The 25,945-nt window shown below is 43.9% G+C and overlaps 1 protein-coding gene across 6 annotated transcripts in view; it reads left to right on the top strand.

Annotated features, from left to right (window-relative positions):
* Positions 1–9,137: 9,137 nt before the first annotated feature.
* ATP11C (ATPase phospholipid transporting 11C) overlaps positions 9,138–25,945 on the top strand; it is a 166,697-nt gene continuing 149,889 nt past the window's right edge. For all 6 annotated transcript variants that reach the window (XM_059910942.1, XM_059910939.1, XM_059910938.1 and 3 more), the window contains exon 1: positions 9,138–9,304. In XM_059910942.1, coding sequence (XP_059766925.1) covers positions 9,278–9,304 — 27 coding nt within the window. In that variant the 5' untranslated portion in view covers positions 9,138–9,277. The remainder of the gene's footprint in view (positions 9,305–25,945) is intronic.

Raw genomic sequence — 25,945 nt, 5'->3', positions numbered from 1 at the left:
ATTGTCAAGCTGTGACATTGGGCAAGTTCCCTAACCTCTCAGTTTCTCCATCTGTAAAATGAGGATAGTAATGGTATCTTATGCAGTTAATGAGAATAAATGAGGTAGTGTGTATAAAGTGCTTAGCACAGTGTCTGGCACATTGCAAGTGTTCAATAAATGATAGCTATAAAATTATCTTTCACTGCTCCCCAGTGTGAACTCAGGCTCCCCTAGGGAGGTCTATTTACTACTTCATATCTTTGCTGTTTCTCTTGGCTGGAATGCTCTCCTTCCTTTCTGCGCATTCAAAATGCTATTTATTCTTTTTGTTAATTTTTTTTAAGCAATACATATTCATGGTTTAAAAGTTAAATAGATTAATAAGACTTTTTAAAGCAAAAGAGCAGACCTCTACTCCATCTCTCCCAACTTCTGATCTGTACTAGTAAAGCAACCACTTTCAATAATCTTAGCTGTTTCCTCTAATATTTACTTCCGTATTTCTAAATAATGTACTTATACTGATGTTCTTCATCTTTCCATTTTTAGATAGTACTTATTGCCTTCTTATCATGGAAGATAAAGGTTTAGACCTCTTACAACACCATCCTTTCCAACTTGCTTTCCCTTCATCCTACAAAAGAGTTTTTTAATTTGGTAAAACAGTAAGGCAGTGTTCATTATTATGGCTATGTAAACGTCTTTCACTTTGGAGCCAAACAGTATTTTATCATGACTCATTTACCTTCTTGAGCAACTTGCACTTTTTCCTGGAGTTAAAAACTGCCTTGGTTTTTGTTAGTTTGTTTGCTTTGTTTTATATGTATCGATTACTAATTCTTCACTAATTTTCTCATACCTGTAAAACCTTTCTGAATACCACTCTTCATAACATCAAACACTTCAGGTAATCTATTAGCTACTTTAAAAAATTCTTTTCTCTAGATACATCCTTCCTGTATCCCTCCATCTTCTTACTCTCCTCTGGCCTGGCTGATCTTTAGGTGTGCCACATAGCTGTCTACCACAAACTTTCTTTCATTATCATCTGGGGAATTCCCTTCACTTCTCTTTTATGTTTATCCCCTGTTTCTGGATGTCTTCCTCTTTCTTGGTTTACTCTTTCAGATGACGGAATGAATATTCCAGTGGCTTCCTAGAAGGGAGGTTCAAATTTTAGATCATTTACTACTCCTCCACGTGGACCCATTGCTCCTGTAGGCAGGTCCACTTACCATTTACTGGAATATTTTTGCCTCCACATCTTTGCCATTCTCCTGCTTAGAATGCTCTCCTACTTCCTGTCTGTGTCTCCAAATGCTATTTGTACTTTCAAACTGATTCTTATTTTTACAAAAATAATGCACGTACATAGTTTAAAAGTTAATTATAAGGAAAAAGACAAGGTTGCCCACTCTCACCACTATTATTCAACATAGTTTTGGAAGTTTTAGCCACAGTAATCAGAGAAGAAAAAGAAATAAAAGGAATCCAAATTGGAAAAGAAAAAGTAAAGCTGTCACTGTTTGCAGGTGACATGATACTACAAACAGAGAATCCTAAAGATGCTACCAGAAAACTACTAGAGCTAATCAACGAATTTGGTAAAGTAGCAGGATACAAAATTAATGCACAGAAATCTCTTGCATTCCTATACACTAATGATGAAAAATCTGAAAGAGAAATTAAGGAAACACTCCCATTTACCATTGCAAGAAAAAGAATAAAATACCTAGGAATAAACCTACCTAAGGAGACAAAAGACCTGTACGCAGAAACTATAAGACACTGACGAAAGAAATTAAAGATGATACAAACAGATGGAGACATATACCATGTTCTTGGATTGGATGCATCAACATTGTGAAAATGACTATACTACCCAAAGCAATCTACAGATTCAATGCAATCCCTATCAAACTACCACAGGCATTTTTCACAGACCTACAACAAAAAATTTCACAATTTGTATGGAAACACAAAAGACCCCGAATAGCCAAAGCAATCTTGAGAAAGAAAAACAGAGCTGGAGGAATCAGGCTCCCGGACTTCAGACTGTACTACAAAGCTACAGTAATCAAGACAGTTTGGTACTGGCACAAAAACAGAAATATAGATCAATGGAACAGGATAGAAAGCCCAGAGATAAACCCACGCACATATGGTCACCTTATCTTTGATAAAGGAGGCAAGAATATACAGTGGAGAAAAGACAGCCTCTTCAATAAGTGGTGCTGGGAAAACTGGACAGCTACATGTAAAAGAATGAAATTAGAACACTCCCTAACACCATACACAAAAATAAACTCAAAATGGATTAAAGACCTAAATGTAAGGCCAGACACTATCAAACTCTTAGAGGAAAACATAGGCAGAACACTCTATGACATAAATCACAGCAAGATCCTTTTTGACCCAACTCCTAGAGAAATGGAAATAAAAACAAAAATAAACAAATGGGACCTAATGAAACTTCAAAGCTTTTGCACAGCAAAGGAAACCATAAACAAGCCGAAAGGACAAGATGAAAAAAAATGGGAGAAAATATTTGCAAATGAAGCAACTGACAAAGGATTAATCTCCAAAATTTACAAGCAGCTCATGCAGCTCAATATCAAAAAAACAAACAACCCAATCCACAAATGGGCAGAGGACCTAAATAGACATTTCTCCAAAGAAGATATACAGATTGCCAACAAACACATGAAAGAATGCTCAACATCACTAATCATTAGAGAAATGCAAATCAAAACTACAATGAGGTATCACCTCACACCAGTCAGAATGGCCATCATCAAAAAATCTATAAGCAATAAATGCTGGAGTGGGTGTGGAGAAAAGGGAACCCTCTTGCACTGTTGGTGGGAATGTAAATTGATACAGCCACTATGGAGAACAGTATGGAGGTTCCTTAAAAAACCAAAAACAGAGCTACCATATGACCCAGCAATCCCACTCCTGGGCATATACCCTGAGAAAACCATAATTCAAAGAGTCATGCACCACAATGTTCATTGCAGCTCTATTTACAATAGCCAGGACATGTAAGCAACCTAAGTGTCCAACGACAGATGAATGGATAAGGAAGATGCGGTGTAGTGAGGTGGATGGACCTAGAGTCTATCATACAGAGTGAAGTAAGTCAGAAAGAAAAAAACAAATACTGTATGCTAACACATATATATGGAATCTAAAAAAAAAAAAAAAAAAAAGGTTCTGAAGAACCTAGGGGCAGGTCAGGAATAAAGACGAAGAGGTAGAGAATGGACCTGAGGACACGGGGAGGGGGAAGGGTAAGCTGGGATGAAGTGAGAGAGTGGCATGGACTTATATATACTACCAAATGTAAAATAGATAGCTAGTGGGAAGCAGCCGCATAGCACAGGGAGATCAGCTCGGTGCTTTGTGACCACCTAGAGGGGTGGGATAGGGAGGGTGGGAGGGAGATGCAAGAGGGAGGAGATATGGAGATATATGTATATGTACAGCTGATTCACTTTGTTATACAGCAGAAACTAACACGCCATTGTAAAGCAATTATACTCCAATAAAGATGTTAAAAAAAAAAAAGCAGTTGGGATGAAAAAGGAAAAAAAAAGTTAATTATAAGACTTGTAAAGAGGGGCTTCCCTGGTGGCGCAGTGGTTAAGAATCTGCCTGCCAATGCAAGGGACACGGGTTCGAGCCCTGGCCCAGGAAGATCCCACATGCTGCGGAGCAACTAAGCCCGTGCGCCACAACTACTGAGCCTGAGCTCTAGAGCCTGCAAGCCACAACTACTGAGCTCACGTGCCACAACTACTGAAGCCTGCGTGCCTAGAGCCCATGCTCCGCAACAAGAGAAGCCACGACAATGAGAAGCCCACGCACTGCAACGAAGAGTCGCTCCCGTTCGCCGCAACTAGAGAAAGCCCGTGCACAGCAACGAAGACCCAACACAGCCAAAAATAAATAAATAAATTTATTTATTAAAAAAAAAAAAAGACTTGCAAAGAGAAAAAATAGAAGTCCATTATCCCATTCTTCTCCATTCTCAATTCGTACTCCTAGAGGCAAGCACTATTCATTATTTTAGCTGTTTCTTCTGGTATTTACCACATTATTTCTAAATAAAATAACTACAGTGACATATTTTGACTTAATGACTTCCTATTTGGGAAGATAAAGATTTAGTCTTCTTATGCCACATCCTCTCCAACCTGTTCTCTATATTCCTGATATAGTTTAGGAGGATGTAGAATTCTGAATCAGAAATCATCTTCTCTGAATCTTGGAGGCCAAAATATATCCCAGTGAATTCACTGTAGTTCGTAGTGATTGCCTTTTCCCTTCCCCTGAAATAAAATACCCCATCCTTTTAACAATCAGTTCTAGAACCGTGCGTGCCTTTGATATGATTACTAGAATACACCTACTTCCCCTTTTTGAAAAGCAAAATGATATTAGATCATCCACAATCCCCTTGGACGTCTGTTCTCCATGATTACTAACCTCATTTGTCAGTACAGTACCCTCGGTGTAATTAATATGGGCTATTTGGAGCACTATAACAGGGAGCTCTGATCTCATCTGACAAAGTGACATTTAAGCTGAGATCTGAAAGATGAATAGCAAAGGCTGTGAAAGCATTCCCGCAGAGATGGCTGCAAGTGCAAAATCTGTCAGGGCAAAAAGAACTTTGGGAACTCAAGGGATAAAAGGTGGCCAGTGGAGTGTAGCTTGGTGAGTAAGGGGGAGAGAAGGCTCACCGGAGGCTAGAGAGGAAGGTAGCAGTCAGAGAATTCAGAGCCTTGTAGCTGAGGTTAAGGCAAGATTTGGGACTTATCCTAAAAGCAATGAGAAGCTACTGAAAAGTCATAAGCAGGGGAGTGATTTGATCTGATTTGTCTTCCAAAGACTTCTGTGGTTGCAGGGTGGGGAATGAATCGGAGAGGGCCAATAGTTAGGAAGATATGGGTAAAACTGGTTTTAAATCAACGTTAAGGCCAGCTTTGTAAGGGAGAAAGAAATTTCAAATGGGCAAAAGGTAGTCTTATGAGGTATTTGGGGGGGTTTTGTTTTATTTATTTATTTATTTATGGCTGCGTTGGGTCTTCCATTGCGGCGAGCAGGGGCTACTCTTTGTTGGCGGTGCGCGGGCTTCTCATTGTGATGGCTTCTCTTGTTGCAGAGCACAGACTCTAGGCATGGGCTTCAGTAGTTGTGGCACGTGGGCTCAGTAGTTGTGGCTCACGGGCTCTAGAGCACAGGCTCAGTAGTTGTGGCGCACGGGCTTAGTTGCTCCGCGGCATGTGGGATCATCCCAGACCAGGGCTTGAACCCGTGTCCCCTGTATTGGCAGGTGGATTCTTAACCACTGTGCCACCAGGGAAGTCCTTATGAGGTATTTTGAAAGGTCAGCGGAGACCTTTGAATTTCTTCAACTTGCTGATGGCCGTGATAGAGATGCTGATATAACAGCTTCAATTTTTTTTCTTTCTTTCTTTTCTTAGTATTAGACGGAGGAAGTGACTCTTCCTTCTCATCATTCCCCTCCTGCTAGATCCCTGAATTGCTGATCAACCAATTGATCCCAGAAGCAATTTGCTCCCCTCCTTCCCAAGCATGGACTGATGAATCCGGTGCCCTAGTGGGTGTTCTGCCCGTTTCCCATGGTGAGATTTCTGAGGGATTGAGGTAGGAAGGTAGGAAAGAACAAGGGGGTGATAGAGAAGAAGGGCTTCCGAGGGGCTTGCACATTAATAGGGCAGCAGGACTGAAATGGTCAAGGAACACTTTCCCTTCCCTTTCTGAGACAGTACAAGTTATATCTAGTCAAGATGGTAATAAGGACAGAAGACTGCTTCCTCTAAACTCCTGCCTGCAGGAACCTGGGGCTTCTACTGCAGTCAGCTGATGCACCACAAGAGTTGGTGTTATATACCAAGGGGTCTGACAGTTTAGACAGGAGGAAGTCAGTTTTTGCAGTTCTGTTTATGGAACCTGCCAAATGAAAATGCTGGGTGATGGTCCACTTTTCATAGCCATTGACAACAGCTTTCTACAACACCTGGGTTTTCTTTGGAAGCTGTGAAGAGGCACTGAAAAGAACAAAAATAATTTCTTCTTGTCTAAAAAAAAACACCTCACAAAGGAAAGTAATTCTAAAGGATGTGTGTGAGAGTAACTCTAATTCAGGTTGAATTTGGATATGGAAAGAAATTACCTTGCACAAATTTCATGTTTTGCTGAGCATATTTGATTTATGTGGAATTGCATTTTTATAGTCAAGCAAATTAATCTGGACCCAAGAGTATAGGTGTTGCGATGAAATAAATTAGGACAGAGAGATGGTGAAATTACAGTAACAAATGAAAATATGACCAACAATGCTGCTGTATCTTGGGAGATCCTAAAAGCCTTGCTTTTAAGCTGGGCAACATGGCAATGGCATGTGAGAAAATACACAGTGGTGTGTGAGAGAATACTGAAAAACAATTTCCAGTTCTCTAAATTTTTTTAAGTTGATCTGTTTGAATCTATAAGCTAAGTACATTTTTTCCATTTATTTAACAAAGTTGAATATGGAAAGATATTATTGTTTATTAGTAAGCACTTGCATCCCCAAATGTCTAAATTCATTTTCTATTACCAATTTTATTGATAAGGATGTATTTTATTGATAAGGATTCTAGACTTATGCCTAGAACAAATGGCAATATGCTCTTCCACCCCCAAATTCCAGTCAGTGTCTAGAATAGTGCCTGCCACATAGTAGGTGTTCAACAATTAGTGAATTAAATTACGTTAGTCGTTCTGCTCAATAAAAGTAAAGCCAGAAAATACACTTTTTCTATTTGAAAATAAATCTTTTAAAGAGTAGAGAGCAAAACCTTAGATCCATTTTTCCAATAAAATAAAATATCCTAATATCTGCCTAACAGACATCTAACATAAATCTTAAAAATCACTAGATACAGCCTTAAGTGTGAGTAAACACAAGGAACCATCACAGGGAAAGAACTGGAAACGCACGGTTTTACTTCTTGGCAATTAGGACAGTTTGGGAACATACCTTAAGTCTCCTGCGTTTGCACTTCAATGAGGATGGGCTACTCGAGGCTCACACTATCAAGTGCAAACTTCTAGGGTGTTTCTGAAGATCCTTTTGGGTTTTAGAGTTCCTCCGGGCCGTGCCCGCCCACACATGCTGGGCGTCTGCCAAGACGGTGTGTTCTTTTTCTTAGATTGTCCGGCACTTCCTCACCGACCTCTCCCTCCACCCTGGACTTTGCCCACTGCGCTCCTTCTAAAGCCTTCTCACATTGCAGGGTCCAGTTTAACCTCCAGCGCTTTCGAGAAAGCTTCCCAGACCCCCTTTGCAGATGCACTCGCGCTCTCAGCACTTGGCACTTCTAGTCTAGCAGCCATTACTTTCTAACCTGTTGTTTTGGCACGTGGGTAGCCCTGACCAGAGCGCGACACCTCCCCCCACTCTGGGGAGGTCTTTTAAGAAGTCGCCGTGTCCAGCCCTTAACACAGCCTGGTGCAAAGAAAATGCCCAGGAAAGGTCTGTTGAAATGAACCCCAGAGGGGAAAAGGAGAAGCGCTTGCGCCCAGCAGTAAAGGCCCCTCACGACCCAAGGGGAGGCCCGCGGTGTAGCTGGCCCCTGTCCCCAGCGGCACACTGGCAGGAGAAGGTGGCACGGTAGAGGCTCGTGGAGATGCCCCTGAACTTCCTTTACTTATTTCTTCTTTACTTTTTCAGAGGAATCTGAACGTTCTGCTCCAACAGCCTCGGGGCACGCCGTAAAGGGCGGTGCAAACCGGGCGACGTGGGGTTGGGACGGCCAGTCTCGTGGCAATTCTAGCCTCGGCTTTCATATGTAGTGTTTAAAGTTTCGCAAATTCCAGTTCTAAACTAGGAGCCGAGGGTGTAGAGCGTTTCCCGGTGCACAATTTTTCGCGTCCTAGGGAAGGCTCCGGGCATTCGGGGCTTTGCCTCACGTATCCTTTTCACATTTCCCACCGCGGGGAATCTACCGAGCGCTCCTGGCCTCCACTTCCAGCCCGAGCTGAGAACCGCGGCACGGCCCAGCGGCCTCAGCCGCTTCCTCCTTCAACCCTTTGGGCAAATCCCGTGCGGGCGTGTGGGGGAGCTCCCAGCCCGCAGTACTAGGTGGAATAGGGGCGCGGCGGGCCTACAACTCCCAGGCTGCTCTGGGAGAAGCGAGGGGGAGGGGACGAGAGGGAGGGGTTTGGGGAAGGGGGGTTGTCAGGGAAATCCCGCCCCGCTGCACAGCAGCAACGACACAAAGCCTGACTTTACAACCTAATAGAGAAAGTGGAAGTGAGACGGTTTAGGTGGGGAGACAGGACGAGAGAAAGAACCAGAGGAGGGAAAGCCGCGTAGGTGGGAGCGGAGCGAAGCGAGGGTAGTGGGGAGACCCGCGCCTTTCCAGATGAGGAGGGGGTGGCTTTCATAACTAATCCCCCCGCCCGCGCCCCGCCCCGCTCCGCCCCGCCCGCGCTGGGGTCTCCACAGCGCCCTGCCGGTCCCGGCTCCTCGCGGAGACCCCGGCTCCGCCCCGCCGGGAAGCGGGGAGCCCGGCTGCCTGGCGGGTTCGGGGCGGGCCGGCAGGCTGCACCGTGGCTCCCCAGCCCGGGTGCGAGACGAAAGCGCCGGGCGGGCGACGCGGCTGCCGCGGACTGAGGAGGGGCTGCGAGCGAAGCGGTGCGGCGGACGAGTTAGGGCCGGGGCAGGGCAGGCTGTGGCTCCCGCCCGAGCCAGGGGAGTAGTTTCGGGCTGAGGCGAGGTGAGGCGCGGGGCGCCTCGGGAGGGTCCCCGGTGGCCGCGAGCGGGGCGGAAGCACGCGGACTGGCCGCGGGGAGGGCGGGCTGTGGCTCCGTGCCGGGGAAGAGTGCAGACGGCGGGGTGCCGAGCCCGGCGCTGGTGGAGAGATCGGGGCGCCCCCCCCCTCCCTGCAGGAGGAGCCTAGCGCTCCTCCGCCATCCCTCCCCTGCGCGCTCGGCTCGCTTTCTCCGCGGGCTGCTGCGGGAGCGGCGGGGCCGCCGTCCCCGGGACGGGCGGGGCGGGGCGGGGGCGGGCGGTGAGTGAGGCGGGCGGGGGCCGCGGGTGCGAGGGCGCCGGGGGGCGGGGGGAGTGCGGAGAGCAGCGGAGGGCGGGCGGGTGGCGGGGCAGCCAGCCTCGCCGTCCGTTTCGCGCCGCCGGCCCACGCCGCAGTGTGTGTTGTGGACGGCACCTTCTCAGACAGCCCAGTAGAGCCCAGCTCGGCGCCCGGCAGCCTTCGACGCGATGTTCCGCCGGAGCTTTAACCGTTTTGTAAGTACACTCCCTGCGGCTCCACGCGTGCCGGTTTGCTTGCTCGCCGGCCCCTTCGCGCGGTCCCTCAGAACAATTTCCTGAGGGGATGACTGCATCTCTGGGAGAAACCACCACCACCCGTTTTTACATTTCAACTGAAACACGCTGCCCAGGCGGCCAGGGTGGGAAGGCAGGTAGGGCCCTCGGAGCAGCCCCCCACCCCGCCCCCGACCCCAGACAATTTATCCGGAGCTTTCCGGGGCTGTTACAGACTCTACCTCGGACGGGGGGCCACCCTTGGGCTGGATGGGGAGGGACCCGTAGAGGGACCGACCCAGGGGCCCCTTGGTTTGCCAATTAGTCGAAGATGGCGTTTTATTATCAGGGAGGTTGCTTTCTTTTGTTTCCTCTGCCACGAGCACATGGAGGTAAACCTAGACCTGTCACCGTGGCCCAAAAAAGACCTGGGGGCTGAAGGGTGGGAGGCTGGGGCCGGCCTCAGCCTTGCCCGGGGCTCGGCCGGCTGCTGACCCGAGGCCGGGCAAACTTTGGGGACCCAGCCTAAGCCTCTCACCTTGAGGGTATAATAAAAGCGAGAGTGATCGTCAGGGTGGGCTGGGTGGAGGTGGAGACGCGAGGAGACTGCGCCGCCGCTGCCGAGCGCCGGGTCGGAAGCCTCGCCGAGCCCCGAACACCCCAGACATTGACCCAGGGGAGAAGGGAGCTGCGGCTGGACTCCTCCGTCCACGTTGACCCCCTCCCAAATCCCCAGAAAAGGGAATTTCATTGCCGAGGGAGTTTGGCACCGGGACAAGCGATTTCTGGCTACTGACTTTTTTGAGTAATCTGTTTACTCCTGGAGGGTACCTTAAGAATGGAGTAAAACCGGGACCATTTACTTCTGTGCTGCTATTTGTAGCAACTTCCTTAATTGCAAGATGAGGTGGCGGGAATAGAATTTTATTTCTGCCAGTGATGTGAAAGAAAGGGTTCGTCTGTAAATTTTCATTTTTCTGTCCTTAGGAAAAATGGTTGAGCGCTGTGAGCGCCCACCACCCCCCTTCCGATGTCTGTTTGAGAACTTGTCGGTTTGGCTCTTTTCCTGCGATTATTCCTAATCGAAGCGTTGCTAGCATTTTTCATGCGTCGGATGAATTTACTCTCATGTTTTTCTGCGCTTGAAACTTTCCCAAATGTACCCTGGCTAAATGAAATAATTGTACATCCCATTTTAGAATGTTATTATCACAATAGTGCTATGTTAATGTTTTTCTAAATGTTTACCTCACCCAGAAGCCGTGTCTTATGAAATTGGAGCAGGTTTACCTGTGGCACAGAGCAATAGAGGTTGTGCATATCAGGATTTTGAAATCCGTAAGAATTGGATTGTACTGGATGCTTTGCTAAAGCAAGTGACTAAAATTGGTTTCTCACATTTAGCCTGAGAAGGGAAAAGAGCATTGTACTTCATAGTTCTATTTCACATAGATTCTTGTGATCCTGGAGTGTTGTTTGGGGGTGACAAAAAGGGAAAGGTGACAAAGAGGACTAATTGTAATATTTGGGAAAAGGATAATCTTTTCAATGGCTCTCTTATACTGGAAAACAACTGGCCTCTGGTTCATAATAAATTCATTAGCTCAAAATTGAGATCATTTGAAGCCAAACAATCCGAGTATCAGTCTAAAAGCCCCCTGTGCTTTTTTTGCTTAGCGTGATCTGCGTTGTATGAGTCTGGTAATGAAGCAGTGCTGGCCCAGGAAGCTAGGGCATGCAGGAGAATTTGCAGCAGTTGTTGAGGTGCCAGCCTGCAGGTTTGAGGCTAGTACTTTGCATCCCCGTCCAAGATCTCTGCAGAGAATCACTTACGCTCACACTGAAATGAGCTTTGACCTCATTGTTTCGGCTGGAATGCCCAGCTGCTCACATTTTCCTGCGCAGCCAGGACTATGGTTAAGTCTCCAGCATTTGTACCAGTGCAGTAAATTGAAGGCTTCTCAGGAGTTGTATCTGAGCCCTAGGCCTAGGGCAAGGAATTAATCTGCAAACCCTTGGACTGAATGTGAAACATGCTATCAAATACTCATTGCTAAAGAATGACTTCAAAAAAAATTTTTGGTGGTGGGGGGCAGCAAATTGTAGCTCCCCTAATCAGTGAGCCAAACGCTGTCCTCATCTTTAGCCTGGTAGAGATTGAGGAGCACTCCCATTTACATCACTAGAAGGATACAGTTAAAGATTTAGGTTGGACTTGGCCTTGCACAGCAATGTACATGTAGTCTAAGTTGTGTGCTTTTATATTTCAGAGATGGGGCTGTGAATTCCTTTCAAAATTGTGCGTTTGTGTGTGTGTGTACCTGTATGTATGTGAAATTGACTTTGAATGTGACATAAATTACAGGGGTGTTGCTTATAGTTCTTGGTCGCTGAAAACTAGATACTAAGTGTTAGGACAGGGCTTTACATTTTAAGCCTGACATGGGAAGTAGTATCAACTTCTATGGCTCAGTAGTGTTTGCTGAATCGTTTAAAAAATGCCATTTATTTCCCCAGGTTCTCCAGTTTCAAGCTAAACGAAATAGTGATTCATTGTATTTTTTAAAGACATGGCCTTGACGTCTTTGCCATTAAAAATTGTCTTCTTTCCTTTCTGATGAATTAGGACTTTACTTTTGACAGTTTTGAGGTAGAAAGAAATTGGTGGATTTGGTGTAGGATTTTCGGATTTAGGTATGTAGGGGGTGTCTTAAAAGATTTAAGAGTTGGATGTCTACAAGTACAATAAAAGCACCGCCTGTTCCCAGTCAACATCTCCATTCTCCATAAATACAATAAATAAATAATAGTAGTTTTGTCTATACAATTTATTTACTTTAAAAGCATGTGGTTTTTTTTAGAAGGTTTTTTTTTTTTGGCTGCGTTGGGTTTTCATTGCTGCGCGTGGGCTTTCTCTAGTTGCGGCGAGCAGGGGCTACTCTTCGTTGCGGTGCGCGGGCTTCCCATTGCGGTGGCTTTTCCTGTGGAGCACGGGCTGTAGGCGCACCGGCTTCAGTAGTTGTGGCACGCGGGCTCTAGAGCGCAGACTCAGTAGTTGTGGCGAACGGGCTGGGCTTAGTTGCTCCGCGGCATGTGGGATCTTCCCGGACCAGGCCTCAAACCCGTGTCCCCTGCATTGGCAGGCGGATTCTTAACCACTGCGCCAGGGAAGTCCCTAAAAGCATGTTTAATTGGAAGTCCGGGCTAGTTGAGACTTAAGGGTCAGGGACTTTTATGTTATTTTGTCTTTTATCCTTCATAACATTCCTAGTGATTACAATAGCATTTTCACATGGGTTTAAAGGTTTAATGAGAGTCTAAACAATGAGAATTCCCCCCATTTGACTTAGTAAATTATTTCATGCTAATGATTCAAAATAAGACATTCCTTGATAAAGTAGATCAGGGGGCTTGGCCAAGTGGATGCGGTCTAATTAGCTTGTCAGAGAGTGATATTAAACGGGTATGAATTTCTAGATCATTGACATACAGAAGCTTAAGTTTTGAGTTGAAATACTGGAAAAAAAATTATATCTCAGATTCTAGAAGCTCTTAAACTGCTTTGGTTCCATAAATCATGCAGCATATAGTAATGATATCACATAGAAAATTTTATATCTGTCAAAGAGGCCCAGGACTGGAAAGAAATTAGACTGCATAAGGTATAATGAAAATTCAAAATAAGACCAAAAATATTCAAAATAGGTAGCCAATTTATTACTTTGAGTCTGATCTCGGGTGGCCTCGGCCTACAGCGGCTTGAAGCAGGATTTCGGTTCCCCTGCCAGAGATTGAAGTCAGGTCACAGCAGTGAGAGCGCTGAATCCTAGCCACTAGACCACCAGGGCCAGTGGCCAGTGACAAGGACCTGGCCCGTCGGCTTTGTAGAAATGAATTCCCAAAAAGAGACGGAAAGTAGTGAAACAGGTGTTTATTAGGAGGAAAAAGGGCTCAGAGAGAGTCGTGCCCTCGTGGTAGTTCGAATCACTTATATGGGGCGTTTCTTCCAGGTTTCCTTTGGCCAATCATCTTGCTTTGCCTGATTCTTTTTTTTTTTTTTTAATGAATTTTATTTATTTATGTATTTATTTATTTAGCCACACCGCACGGCATGTGGGATCTTAGTTCCCCAACCAGGGATCAAACCTGTGCCCCCTGCAGTGGAAGCGTGAGTCTAAACCACTTGACCGCCAGGGAAGTCCCATGACTTTGCCTGGTTCTGAGTCCGTCCGTATTTGGTTTATCTCAGGGTCCTCCCGTGTGTGTGCGTGCATCTCTTAGCCAAGATGGATTCCAGCACAGAGGCCTATGGGTAGGTTGACATCACCTACTATGGGGTGGCGCCCCCTCCCTTTTGACCTCCGAGGAGCCTTCCTGTGTAGTCAGGAAAGTCTTCTTGACCCCGAGAATGAGGAATATGTGGTCTCTTTATCTTTTCTCTGGGCAGGGCTCAGCTCCTCTCTGTTCCCGCTATTATCTTTGTCTGGGAGTATCTGCACACAGGGGACAAACTCCAGCTGCTCAGCCTGGGCCCCATCTATCTCCTGCCTCAAGTCCAAGGCAAGGCCAGTCTAGTGAAGCAATATATGAAGGCAATTAATAAAATTTCAGGTAATTTTTTTTTTTTAGGAGCAAGGTTTTTTGTTTTCTCCTTGAATTATCATTATCAGGGTAATTAGACTTTTTCTCTCTGTTTCACTTTACTGAAATCCTTGGCCTGACATTGCTGAGCATGGAAAATATTGATGAGTTTATTTTATTGTGTTTAGAAATTTATCTAAATGTATGTATTGCAGTAATTTTACATTTACACAAACATTACAAATGGCCTGTGTGCATCTTGGCTCCTACCAGGTAGTTCATACATGGCTGGGTTTAACAGGTGAATTTGTCCCTACTAAAAGCAACCTTTTATTATCATGTTATATTGTAATTTCTTTTTAACTTACGTGGTACCTTACATTAGTCTTTCTCCACTGGGAGAGAATCAACCCCTAATGCCCTAGGGAATCCATTGTTTGTAATACTCATCTCCTCTGCGTGCATCTTGAGATGAGGAATTATAGTTGAGAAAGACTGCCCTAGACTGTGAAAGCTGCTGGGGGCAAGGACAGTTGGCACAGTGCCTGGTGCATAGTAGGTGTTTGATAAATATTTGAATGAACAGTTTTTATCTGTTTCACATAAATAATAGCTTCTAGTTATAGACAGTGATATTTATAGTAAATTCTTCCTTATGAAGAATGATTAAAGAATGAGGAGTTCTAGTTAATTGGGTGTGATATTGTGATTTATAATAACAAATATATGTATATTTGGTCTTTATTGCTGGCCCAGAGCTCCTAAAACCCTCTGAATTTCCAACACTGAGAGTAATAAAGGTGTCTTTTATTACGTTAATTAGGTGAATTGGAAAAGCACCTCAAGTTGGGGACTGGTTACCAGAGGAACCAACCCTTTGATTAGACGGTTGGAACTTTCAGTCCCACTCCCCTGATTTCTGGGGAAGGGAGAGGGCCTGGCGATTGAGTTCAGTCACCAGTGGCCAATGGGTTAGTCAATCATGCCTATGTAATGAAGCCTCCATAAAACCCCAAAAAGACAGGGTTTGGAGAGCTTCCAGGTTGGTGAACTCGTGGAGATTTGGGGGACAGTGGCGCGCCTGGAGAGGGCATGGTAGCTCTGTGCCCTTTTCCCATTCCTTGCCCTATGCATCTTCTCTGTTTGGCAGTTCCTTTTATAATAAACCATTAATCTAGTAAGTAAAATGTTTCTCTGAGTTTTGTGAGCCTCTCTAGCAAAATAATCAAACCAAAGGAGGAGGTTGTGGGAACCTGATCTATAGCCAGTCGGTCTGAAGTACAGGTAACAACCTGGACTTGAGGCTGGTGTCTGAAACCCCAGGCGGGGGTTGTTGGAACCCCCAGTTTGTAGTCAGTTGGTCAGAAACACAGGGGATCACCTGGACTTGCTACTGGTATCTGAAGTGGCGGGGAGGGGATGGTTGAGGGGGGAGTCTTGTAGGATTGAGGGCTTAACCTGGGGTATCTGATGCTGCCTCTGGGTAGATAGTGTCAGAATTGAGGTGAATTATGGGACACCCAGCTGGTGTCTGAGAATTGCTTGTTGGTGTGGGGACCACCCCCCACGTAGGAACCGTGATCAGAACCTAAACATTGGGGTCTGCTATATACTGATTACCAGTTTTTAAAGTATTAGAATAAGTCTATCTAACGACAAAACCATACTGACCATAGTATAATCTCTTAGATGATTACACCGCCTTATGATCTTGAAGAGCATTATTTCATTCAATAAATATTCACTGAGCATCTGTTATGTACTGGGCACTGTGGTAGGCCCTGGGACACATTGGTGAGCCAAACTCCCTGTCTTCATGAGATTAATTGTCATTACATACACGGCTCAGAGGATATGGTGACTGCTCCATGCAACTTGATTTTTTGTGAATTAGTTACTGTTGTATACTTACTTGTCATTTGCCTTTCTACCAGAAATAAAGTGAACAATCTCAGATGTTTTCTGGTTGTTTGGATTTCAGATGAAAAGGAATTTGTTGCATTTGACACCTTCAATATGACCTATACATGGCAAACTGCTTTTTTGCAAATAGATGTTAGTCTGATCCTGTATAAAGTGGGAAACCTATTTAGAAATGAATCACTATTACTTGAAATAAATATTAAATAACCTGAACACAAGTTTTTTCTTTTTTTTTTCCTGATCTGGCTTTTACTGATGAAGCAACATAAAACTCTGAATGTCTTCTAAATACCTTCTGTAAGGGTTTACCATTTGCTCCTTCTGTTTATGATTATTGTTCATAATTCAAACCTTTAGTGGGTAATATTGAGTGCGTACAAATCAGGTAGTTTCCAGCGCTCTTAATGAGGTTTTAGCAGAGGTGAGATTTGAGCAAGTAAAGCTGGCCATTTTCATATTTTTTTTTTTTTTTTAATTTTATTTATTTATTTATTTATTTATGGCTGTGTTGGATCTTCGTTTCTGTGCGAGGGCTTTCTCTAGTTGCGGCAAGTGGGAGCCACTCTTCATCGCGGTGCGCGGGCCTCTTATTATCGCGGCTGCGGAGCACAGACTCCAGATGCGCAGGCTCAGTAATTGTGGCTCACGGGCCTAGTCGCTCCGTGGCATGTGGGATCTTCCCAGACCAGGGCTCGAACCCGTGTCCCCTGAATTGGCAGGCAGATTCTCAACCACTGCGCCACCAGGGAAGCCCCCATTTTCATATTGATGGAACTGTCCAAATGAGCAGCTGGGCAATGGGTTCTGGGAGGTAAAGGATGGCCAGTGGCCCCTGGGAGAACCATAACTAACATCCCTGTGTCTGGATGATGTGCAGAGAACTAGCCCATGAGTGAATTCAAATACTGGTTTGTTGAGTGATGGAAAAAAAATCATTAAGGCTGACTGCTTGTCTAACCTGGTTGATCAGTTCTCCCAAAGAGGTGAAAGCATGGGACACAAAATAAAAACACTTTTTTTTTCCCCTCAAGGTGGTGGGGTTTCCTGTACATCTAGTGCTTTATATGGAATAATCTTTTGCATCTGGAATTCTTGAGATTGGGAGGAATTTTCTGGTTGGGCGGAGTGAGGTTCGAGGCTTCCACAAGTGAAGTAGGTGCTGTTTTCAAGTTTATTTCCGTTCACTTAACACTTACCTTCCTGGCCTGGGATAAAGGTAGATCAGTGGTGATTGTTAAACAAACATTAGCACAACTGCAGCATATGTTAACACTACCGCAGTTTAATGATGAATGAGTAATCAGCACTGCAGATATGGGCGCAGGGTGCCCTGTGCCAGCACACTGGCAGACAACCCCTCAATTACTGCGGTGTATGGAGGGATTGCTGGTTCGGCTGACTTCCTGATTATCTGAGGTTTATAGATAATGTTGGACCGTGGATATCCAGATTTGGGAGGTTAATATGTATTTGTGAAATACAGATTGTCATCAGTTTTTTGCCCCATATTTAGTTAATAGAATATGGGAGGATTGGTGCAGACTACCCTGTTGAAGCAGATACCGTGTATTTTTTTAGACTCCTCCATTATATGCTGTCTTAAAGCATTATGGTGGCTGTATTTTCCTGGTCTCTTTATCACGTCGGTATTGAAAAAATCAGCAGGTTTTTTTTTTTTTTTTTTTTTTTTTGGGCTGCGTCGGGTGTTAGTTGCAATATGCGGTGGGGCGGGGGAGCTTTGTTGCGGCATGCGGTATCTTTTGTTGCACCGCAGCCTCTTCCTTGTGGTGCGCGGGCTTCTCTCTAGTTGTGGTGTGCGGGTTTTTTCTCTCTAGTTGTGGCGCATGGGTTCCAGAGGGCGTAGGCTCTGTAGTTTGTGGCACGAGGACTCTCTCGTTGAGACGCGCAAGCTCAGTAGCTGTGGCTAGCGGGCTTAGTTGCCCCTCGGCATGTGGGATCTTAGTTCCCCGATGACCAGCAATTGAACCTGTGTCCCCTGCATTGGAAGGCAGATTCTTTACCACTGGACCACCAGGAAGGTCCCACCAGAGCAGTTTTCTTGATAACGATTATGCCTTTAGCACAAACCCAATTCCCCAGATAACAACTGTGTTTGTGTCAAGGATACCAACCTTGTAAGCAGACCTTTTTAAGAATAGCAGTCACAGACTTACCTGGTGGCACAGTGGTTAAGAATCCACCTGCCAGTGCGGGGGACACGGGTTCAAGCCCTGGTCCGGGAAGATCCCACATGCTGCTAGAGCTACTAAGCCCGAGCGCCACAACTACTGAACCTGTGCTCTAGAGCCCGCAAGCCACAGCTACTGAGCCTGTGTGCCACAACTACTGAACACCACACACAGCAACGAAGACCCAACACAGCCATAAATAAATAAATAAATTTATTTATTTTTTTTTTTTTTAAAAAAGAGTAGCAGTCAGTCTCAGACCTGCTCTGTTAACTTTTTCCTACATGCTGTTAGGAAATCCTGGTATTTTTCAGTGAATGGAAGTGACTTGCCCTCGGTCATTAAGCTAATCAAGCAGCAGAACTGAGTCTATCTGAGACTCCCAGCAATCACCACCTTTTTTTCATTGCTGCACATACCATGCTTCTGGATTATGGGTCATTCCTTTTCATATTGTTGCATGCATTCACTATTTGTCACTTGCAGCAGAAGAGCAGCCTGCCGGTGGTAAATTGATGCACCCAGTGGGGGAGCCAGGAAGTATTGATGTTTCTGCCAGTTTAGCGTCAACACTTGCTGGTTTCCTCTCTGGAGCATCACAGAGTTCGTGGATTTTCATTTTTTCTGACTTTGGTACTTTCATCACTGCCCCCACTCCTCTTCGTTCCATCCAATTACCCATAGTCCCAACACTCATTTGCATCATTAATTCATCCCATTCTATACATGGCTAGGTGTTAGCTCATAGGCAGCTGATTTTAAAAATCCTTTTGGGTAACATAATTCCAAAGAGCGGGCATAATGAAGAGTATTTAGTTAAGGATGATTATATAGGAAAAGTTGCCAAAAGGAAAACAAAATTCTTGGGCTAATGAATGAATTTTATGGAAATATTTATAAATACTGTTTTACTTCAGGATTGTTCTTTGAGTTCTATGGTCATGGAAAACCCCAGAGATATCTCTCTGGTTATTCTTAAGTTTCAGCCTTTTTTTGAAAACTGTTATCAAAAGGGAAAATTAATAATTCTTTTATGTTTTTGGACAAAGAATAAATCAGGAAATCCTACTGGAAGATGCAGTAATCCTGCAGATCAACAGGGAGCAGAAGCCAGGAGGGAACTGTCACAAGCAAGTTACAGCTGGGTAGAGCAGATTCTGTAAGTTACACCTGTTGTGTAAGCAGTTGGGGATGTTCTTTAAGCTTCACAATTAATGTCGTTTGCAGTAATATGGATTGAGGGATCTATAATATAGTGCACAATTTACTTTGGCTTCTTTTCTGGAAACATCCATATGAATCAAAAGCTTCCTTTGAACACTCCTGCCCTGCTTGGTTGCTATAGAGGTATGTAAGGCACAGCCTTGCTCTCCAGTAGCTTGCAGTCTATTAGAGACAGAAGACCACACACAGGACCAACCTCCTCACAAGGCAGTAGGTCATCAGTGCTATCTTCTTGAAGGCACACACAGTAAGTGCCGCAGGCATTGAGACGAGGGCACCAAATCTCTGGAAGCAGTGGGTGGAGGAGGAGGGATTTGTAGAGGAGGTAGCATGTGAACGAGGTGGTAGGGAACCCAAGGAATTGAAGTTCATGGGATTCTAGGGATCGGCAGCCTCATTACAGGAGGAGGCATTTACCTGAGCAATCAAGCCGAGTTATTGCTTATGGCACTTAGAGCAGGGAAACCAGTCAATTGAGAGGACTTAGGTTCCAACTCTTAATGTAGCAGAGAGACAGAAACCTTAATCTTCAATGGCTTATTTTTGCTGTGGTGAAATTTAGACTTTTAGACAGGGAGCACTGATAGCAGACATAAGGTGGCTTTCATTTCCACAGTAATAGCTGTAGGAATCTCCCAGTAGACACTCTTCTGAAATCCTAATTCCAGTGGTGGAGGTCCTTAGTCTTCTGATTTCGATACAGGAACTGGGATGGAATAAACATTTGGGGTAATATTTCATGACCCTGTTTCATATAATATCATATGACTGGTTATTTAGTTGTCCTGCTTACATAATAAGTGCACACTTTCAGAAACTTTTACTACATGGGGACAATGCGGTAGTTTATTATCTTGAGTACTGGTGGTCATTGTAAAAAGCCGGGGATCAGGCCTTTGTCCAGGAGCACATTCCTTATAGTAACACTTCTGTTTCACTGTCACTAAACAACATGGCTCTTAATAGACATTCAGACTTGACCTTCATTGTGCCTTACCAGAACATGAATTGTGTCTTATTCCCACATAACCAATTCATCACCACAAGCTGTTGATGCCACTTTGCTTTATCATCATGACTGCCACTCTAGTGCAAGTCATCAGCATCCCTTCTCTTTCATATTTGTTCCTCCTCCAGTCTTCTGTCTTTGAATAAATGGCACCATCCTCTACCCAGTAGCTCAAGCTAGAAACCTAGCAGTCATCCTTAATAGCCCCTTTCCCTTTATCTCCTACATCTAATCTCAGGAAATCCAGTAGATTCTGTTTCTGAAAGAGCTCTCAAATCCATCCACTTCTCTCCTTTCCCTACCACCATCCAAGTCCAAACTACCACTATCACTTATGCGGACCATTGCAATAGATGATCTCATCTACTCCTGCATGCTCCAATCCGTCCTCCACACAGCATCAGAGGGATCTTTTACAGATTCATATCTGAAAGCCTTCAGTGACTTTCCAGTACTCTCTGGATAAAGACCTGACCAGTGTCAGCTTGCACTCTTCCTCACTTTTTTTTCTTCCACGTTTTAAAATTGAGATAAAATTCACATGACAAAAAATTTGCCATTTTAAAGTTTACAGGTAAGTGGTTTTTAGTATATTCATTATGTTGTGCAACCATCACCACAGTCTAATTCCAGGGTATTTGCATCACCCCAAAAAGAAGCCCTGTACCTATTAGCTGTTAGTCCCAATCCCTCTCCTCAGCCCCTGGCAACCACCAATCTGCAGATCTGTGGGTTTGCCTATTCTGGGCCTTTCATGTAAATCGACTCTATATGCAATATGTGCTCTTTTGTGATTGACTTATTTCATTTAGCATGTTTTCAGGGTTTATCCGTGTCATAGCATGTGTTAGTACTTCATTCCTTTTTATGACTCAGTAGAAGTCTATATGTCTTTATGCCAGTACTGCGCTGTTTTGATTACCATAGTTTTGTAATAAGTTGAAGTCAGAAAGTATGAGGCCTCCAACTTTGTTCTTTTTCAAGATTGTTTTGGCTATCCAGGATCCCTTGAGATTCTTTGTGGATTTTAGGATGGATTTTTCTGTTACTGCAAAATGTCTTCCTCACTTTTTTACCTTACATCTGCCAAAGGACCTTTGTATATACCATTTCCCTTGTCTGGTAAACTTCTCTGTTTTAGTCAGTTGCCTGAACTCTTACTCATCTCTCAGGGCTCGGCTTAATTATCACTTCCCCAAGGAAGCTGTCCTGTGTCCTTCCCTCAGACAATGGCAGGTTCCCAGGTTCTCATAGCACTATGAACCTTTCTTTTATATTCTTTATCACAGTTGACTTTACATTAGCATATTATATTTTTTTGCTACTTACATAGTATCAAGCTTTCCCTATGTAGTAAATTCCATGAAGGTAAGAACCATTTTTGCTTATTGCTTATCGCTAATGCTTCAGTGCCTGACATGTAGTATATGCTCAATAAATATTTGCTGACTGAATGAAATTTGATTCCTATCTGTATTTTTAATCTTATTTCCCATTTATAATCATAGAGTTTGAGAGCTTGACTGAGAGATCAAATTGTCCAGTCTTTAGACATCACTGTTGCGTTCAGTTAAAAAAAAAATCTCTACTCATATTTTAGAAATGAAGTCATTTCCTCTAGCATGCTGTGTTTTGAATATATACAATATAATATCTCTTTTTCATTATATTTTTAAGTATTTAATGGTCTCTGATATACTTAATGAATAACTTTATATTTATGAGCATCACTGTTGTACACACATTTACAACATTGACTTTCTTGAAGTTTGCTGTTATACTTTATTTTTATTTTTTATTTTTTAAATTTTATTTATTTATTTATTTATTTATGGCTGTGTTGGGTCTTCGTTTCTGTGTGAGGGCTTTCTCTAGTTGCGGCAAGTGGGGGCCACTCTTCATCGCGGTGCGCGGGCCTCTCACTATCGTGGCCTCTCCCGATGCGGAGCACAGGCTCCAGACACGCAGGCTCAGCAATTGTGGCTCACGGGCTTAGTCGCTCCGCGGCATGTGGGATCTTCCCAGACCAGGGCTCGAACCCATGTCCCCTGCATTGGCAGGCAGATTCTCAACCACTGCGCCACCAGGGAAGCCCTGTTATACTTTAAAAGTACTCACTTCGGGAATTCCCTGGTGGTCCAATGGTTAGGACTCGACGCTTTCACTCCCAGGACCCAGGTTCAATCCCTGGTCAGGGAACTAAGATCCCACAAGCCCTGCGCTGCGGCCAAAATAATAATAATAAATACAATAAAAATACTTCACTATAAATAAGAAATGACGTATTTACTGATTAAAGTGTTTGTTTCATTTTGTAAGTCTTCTTGATAACTTTTTAGTCTAGCTATTTTACAAATACTTGTTTTTTAAATTTAAAAAATGGTTATATAGAGGTGTAAGTACTTCTAATGTTACTGTTTTTGTGAGTTTATTGCAGTTTTGCTGGGCACCAGATAGTCAGAAATGATAGTGGTAAGGGTCTCATTTAAGCCCTTAATACATGAGGATGGAAATAATCTTTTTATTTTATATGGATCAAAATTCAAAATGAGTTTTCTTTTTTATCTTTTTATTTTTTCGTTTTACCTTCAGTGTAAGCATTTGTGTTCTGTTAGACTGTGTACAAAAATAACTATTCCATTCAGGGCCTTGAATTACTGATCTATGACTCCATTGATATTCTGCAGGTTTATGGAATTGTTTTAGTTGTAAATTGTCTTTGCCTTCTTACCATTATGATATCAGCTAAAACCAGAGTAGTAAATTCCTGACACTGTTTTAAGTGCTTTATAAGCATTAGTTCATTATACACATTTGCTTATTTTATTAGTCAGGGTTCTCCAAAGAAACAACCAACAGGGTCTTTGTGTGTGTGTAAATACCTATATATTTATTATTTTAATATTTACATGTAGGGACTTCCCTGGTGGTGCAGTGGTTAAGAATCCACCTGCCAATGCAGGGGACATGGGTTCGAGCCCTGGTCCGGGAAGATCCCACATGCCGGGAGCAACTAAGCCCATGCGCCACAACTACTAATGGTTAATTTTTTTTTTTTTAATTTTTAATTAATTTATTTATTTATTTTTGGCTGTATTGGGTCTTTGTTGCTGCGCGCGGGCTTTCTCTAGTTGCGGCGAGCTTGGGCTACTCTTCGTAGCGGTGCGCAGGCTTCTCATTGCGGTGGCTTCCCTTGTTGTGGAGCACAGGCTCTAGGCGCGCGGGCTTCAGTAGTTGTGGCACACGGGGTCAGTAGTTGTGGCTCGCGGGCTCTAGAGCTGAGGCTCAATAGTTGTGGTGCACGGGCTTAGTTGCTCCACGGCATGTGGGATCTTCCCAGACCAGGGCTTGAACCCGTGTTCTCAACCACTGCACCACCAGGGAAGCCCCGTTAATATTATTTACATGTAAATATTTAAATAAATTTCTTCATATATATATATGTGTACACATATTTACACACACACACACACACACACATACACATATAAAGAAACTTACAAGGAATTGGCTTACAAGGCTTACAAGGAATTGGCTCACATGATTATGGAGGCTGAGAAGTCCCAAGACCTGGAGTCAGCAAGCTGGAGACCAGGAGACCAATGGTGAAGTTCCAGTCTGAGTGGGAAGGCCAGAGAACCTGGAGAGCTGATGGTGTAAGTTCCAGTCCAAAGGCTAGAGTTAGGCTTGATACCCAGGAGGAGCCAGTGCTTCAGTTCAAGTCCCAAGGCCAGTTAAACCAGTGTCCCAGCTTAAAGGCCATTAGGCAGGAGGAGTTGCCTCTTACTCCGAGGAAGGTCAGCCTTTCTTTCTTCCTTCCTTTCTTCCTTTCTTCCTTCCTTCCTTCCTTCCTTCCTTCCTTCCTTCCTTTTTTGGCTGCGTTGGGTCCTCGTTGCTGTGTGTGGGCTTTCTCTAGTTGCGTCAAGCAGGGACTACTCTTTGTTGCAGTGCGCAGGCTTCTCATTGCAGTGGCTTCTTTGTTGCGGAGCACGGGTTCTAGGCGCGTGGGCTCTAGAGCGCAGGCTCAGTAGTTGTGGCGCACGGGCTTAGTTGCTCCGCGGCATGTGGGATCTTCCCTGACCAGGGATCGAACCTGTGTCCCCTGCATTGGCAGGCGGATTCTTAACCACTGCGCCACCAGGGAAGTCTCGGTCTTTTTGTTTTATTTAGGCCTTCAACTGGTTGAATGAGGTCCACTCACATTATGGAGGGCAATTTTTTTTACTCTGTTTACCAATTCAGATGTTAATCTCATCCAGGAATACCCTCACAGACAAACCCAGAATGTCTGACCAAATATCTGGGCAGTATGTGGCACAGTCAAGATGCCACATAAAATTAACCATCACACTTATGTCCTAGGATCATGTGAAGATGAATGAACAAATCTAAAGTGTGTATAGACCAGGAATGGGAGACTTTACCATAAGTAACTGTAGTCTGCTAGCCTTACCATCTGTAAAATGAAGGGCTTCGACTGCTACTTGGTCTGTAAGGCTCATTGAAGTCCTGGAACTGGTAAAAGATCTTAGAGACCTTTTAGTTGTCCAGCCTCTTCATTTTACAGCTGAAGAAATGGACAGAAAGAGGGCAAATGGCTTGTCCAAGATTATTCAGTGAATGGGAGTTCAGAAATAGGAATTCCAGGCTCAGCTCTGTAATGTATGTCCTCAGTTTCCTCTTTGAACTGCGAGGGCTCCTGGGTCATCAATATTTAAGTTCTCTCCCAGCTTTATAATGTCGTATAAATGTTTAGGCTTCATAGTCTAGCAGTGGAATTTTTTGACTATTTTCTTTTCTTTTTTTAAATTAATTTTTATTGGAGTATACTTGATTTTTGACTATTTTCTATTGGGTTGTTTATCTCTGTTACTCGTTGGGTCTTCATCTCTCTCTCTCTTTTTTTTTTTTTGTAAGGAGGGAGGAAGGGAGGGAGGTCTCCATCTCTTGGTTGCTCATTTGACTATACTCTGCCCCAAATTTCTTTTCTTCTTTAACAGTAACGAGTGTGAACTAAATTGTCTGTACTTTGGATGGAAATAACGACAGGCTTTCATGGGCTTTTAAAAGTGGTTGTGCTTTTCGTTTTATACTGACCTGAGTGATGGGGGGATCAAATGTAGACGCATGCCTTTGTTAGTACTATGTTCTAGAAATGAACTTAACTCTGATTATATTAACCTCTTAGCTAACAGCTCTAATGGAGGAGAGCATTTTTGGTGGTACTGAAATATGATGGGCAGGCTTCCTGGGGAGCAGCACCACTGTCTTTGCCAGTGGCCACCTGACGTTAATTCGCAAAGACACTCTTACTCGTCTCTACTCCTGAACACAGTTAGCTGCACAATGGTAGATACAGAGGCAGCACTTGGATTGGCTGAGTCACAGCTGCTAGGACACAGTAGGGGCAATAAGAAGACAATTCACATGTACATATTTGAGGACCAGTTTGATGAAAAGTGTCAGTAGAATATATATCCGTGTTTTGAAATGTGAAGCAGTGTAATTAAAATATTGTTGTGCAAATTTAGACATACTACTTATCAAACATACTAATGAAGGCAGTTTAATCAAAATGAAATCAAACCAAAAGACATACTAATGGATTTATAGAATCCATGTTTGGAATTAATATTTTACATAGTCATGAAATTCATGTTGCATCAACAAATGTCTCTTTTGTTCCTAATATATACC

The sequence above is a fragment of the Balaenoptera ricei genome, chromosome X (genome assembly GCF_028023285.1).
Source record: "Balaenoptera ricei isolate mBalRic1 chromosome X, mBalRic1.hap2, whole genome shotgun sequence".
NCBI lineage: Eukaryota > Metazoa > Chordata > Mammalia > Artiodactyla > Balaenopteridae > Balaenoptera > Balaenoptera ricei.
Note: the sequence above shows the minus strand (reverse complement) of the source record. Positions and strands in the feature narration are given on the sequence as shown.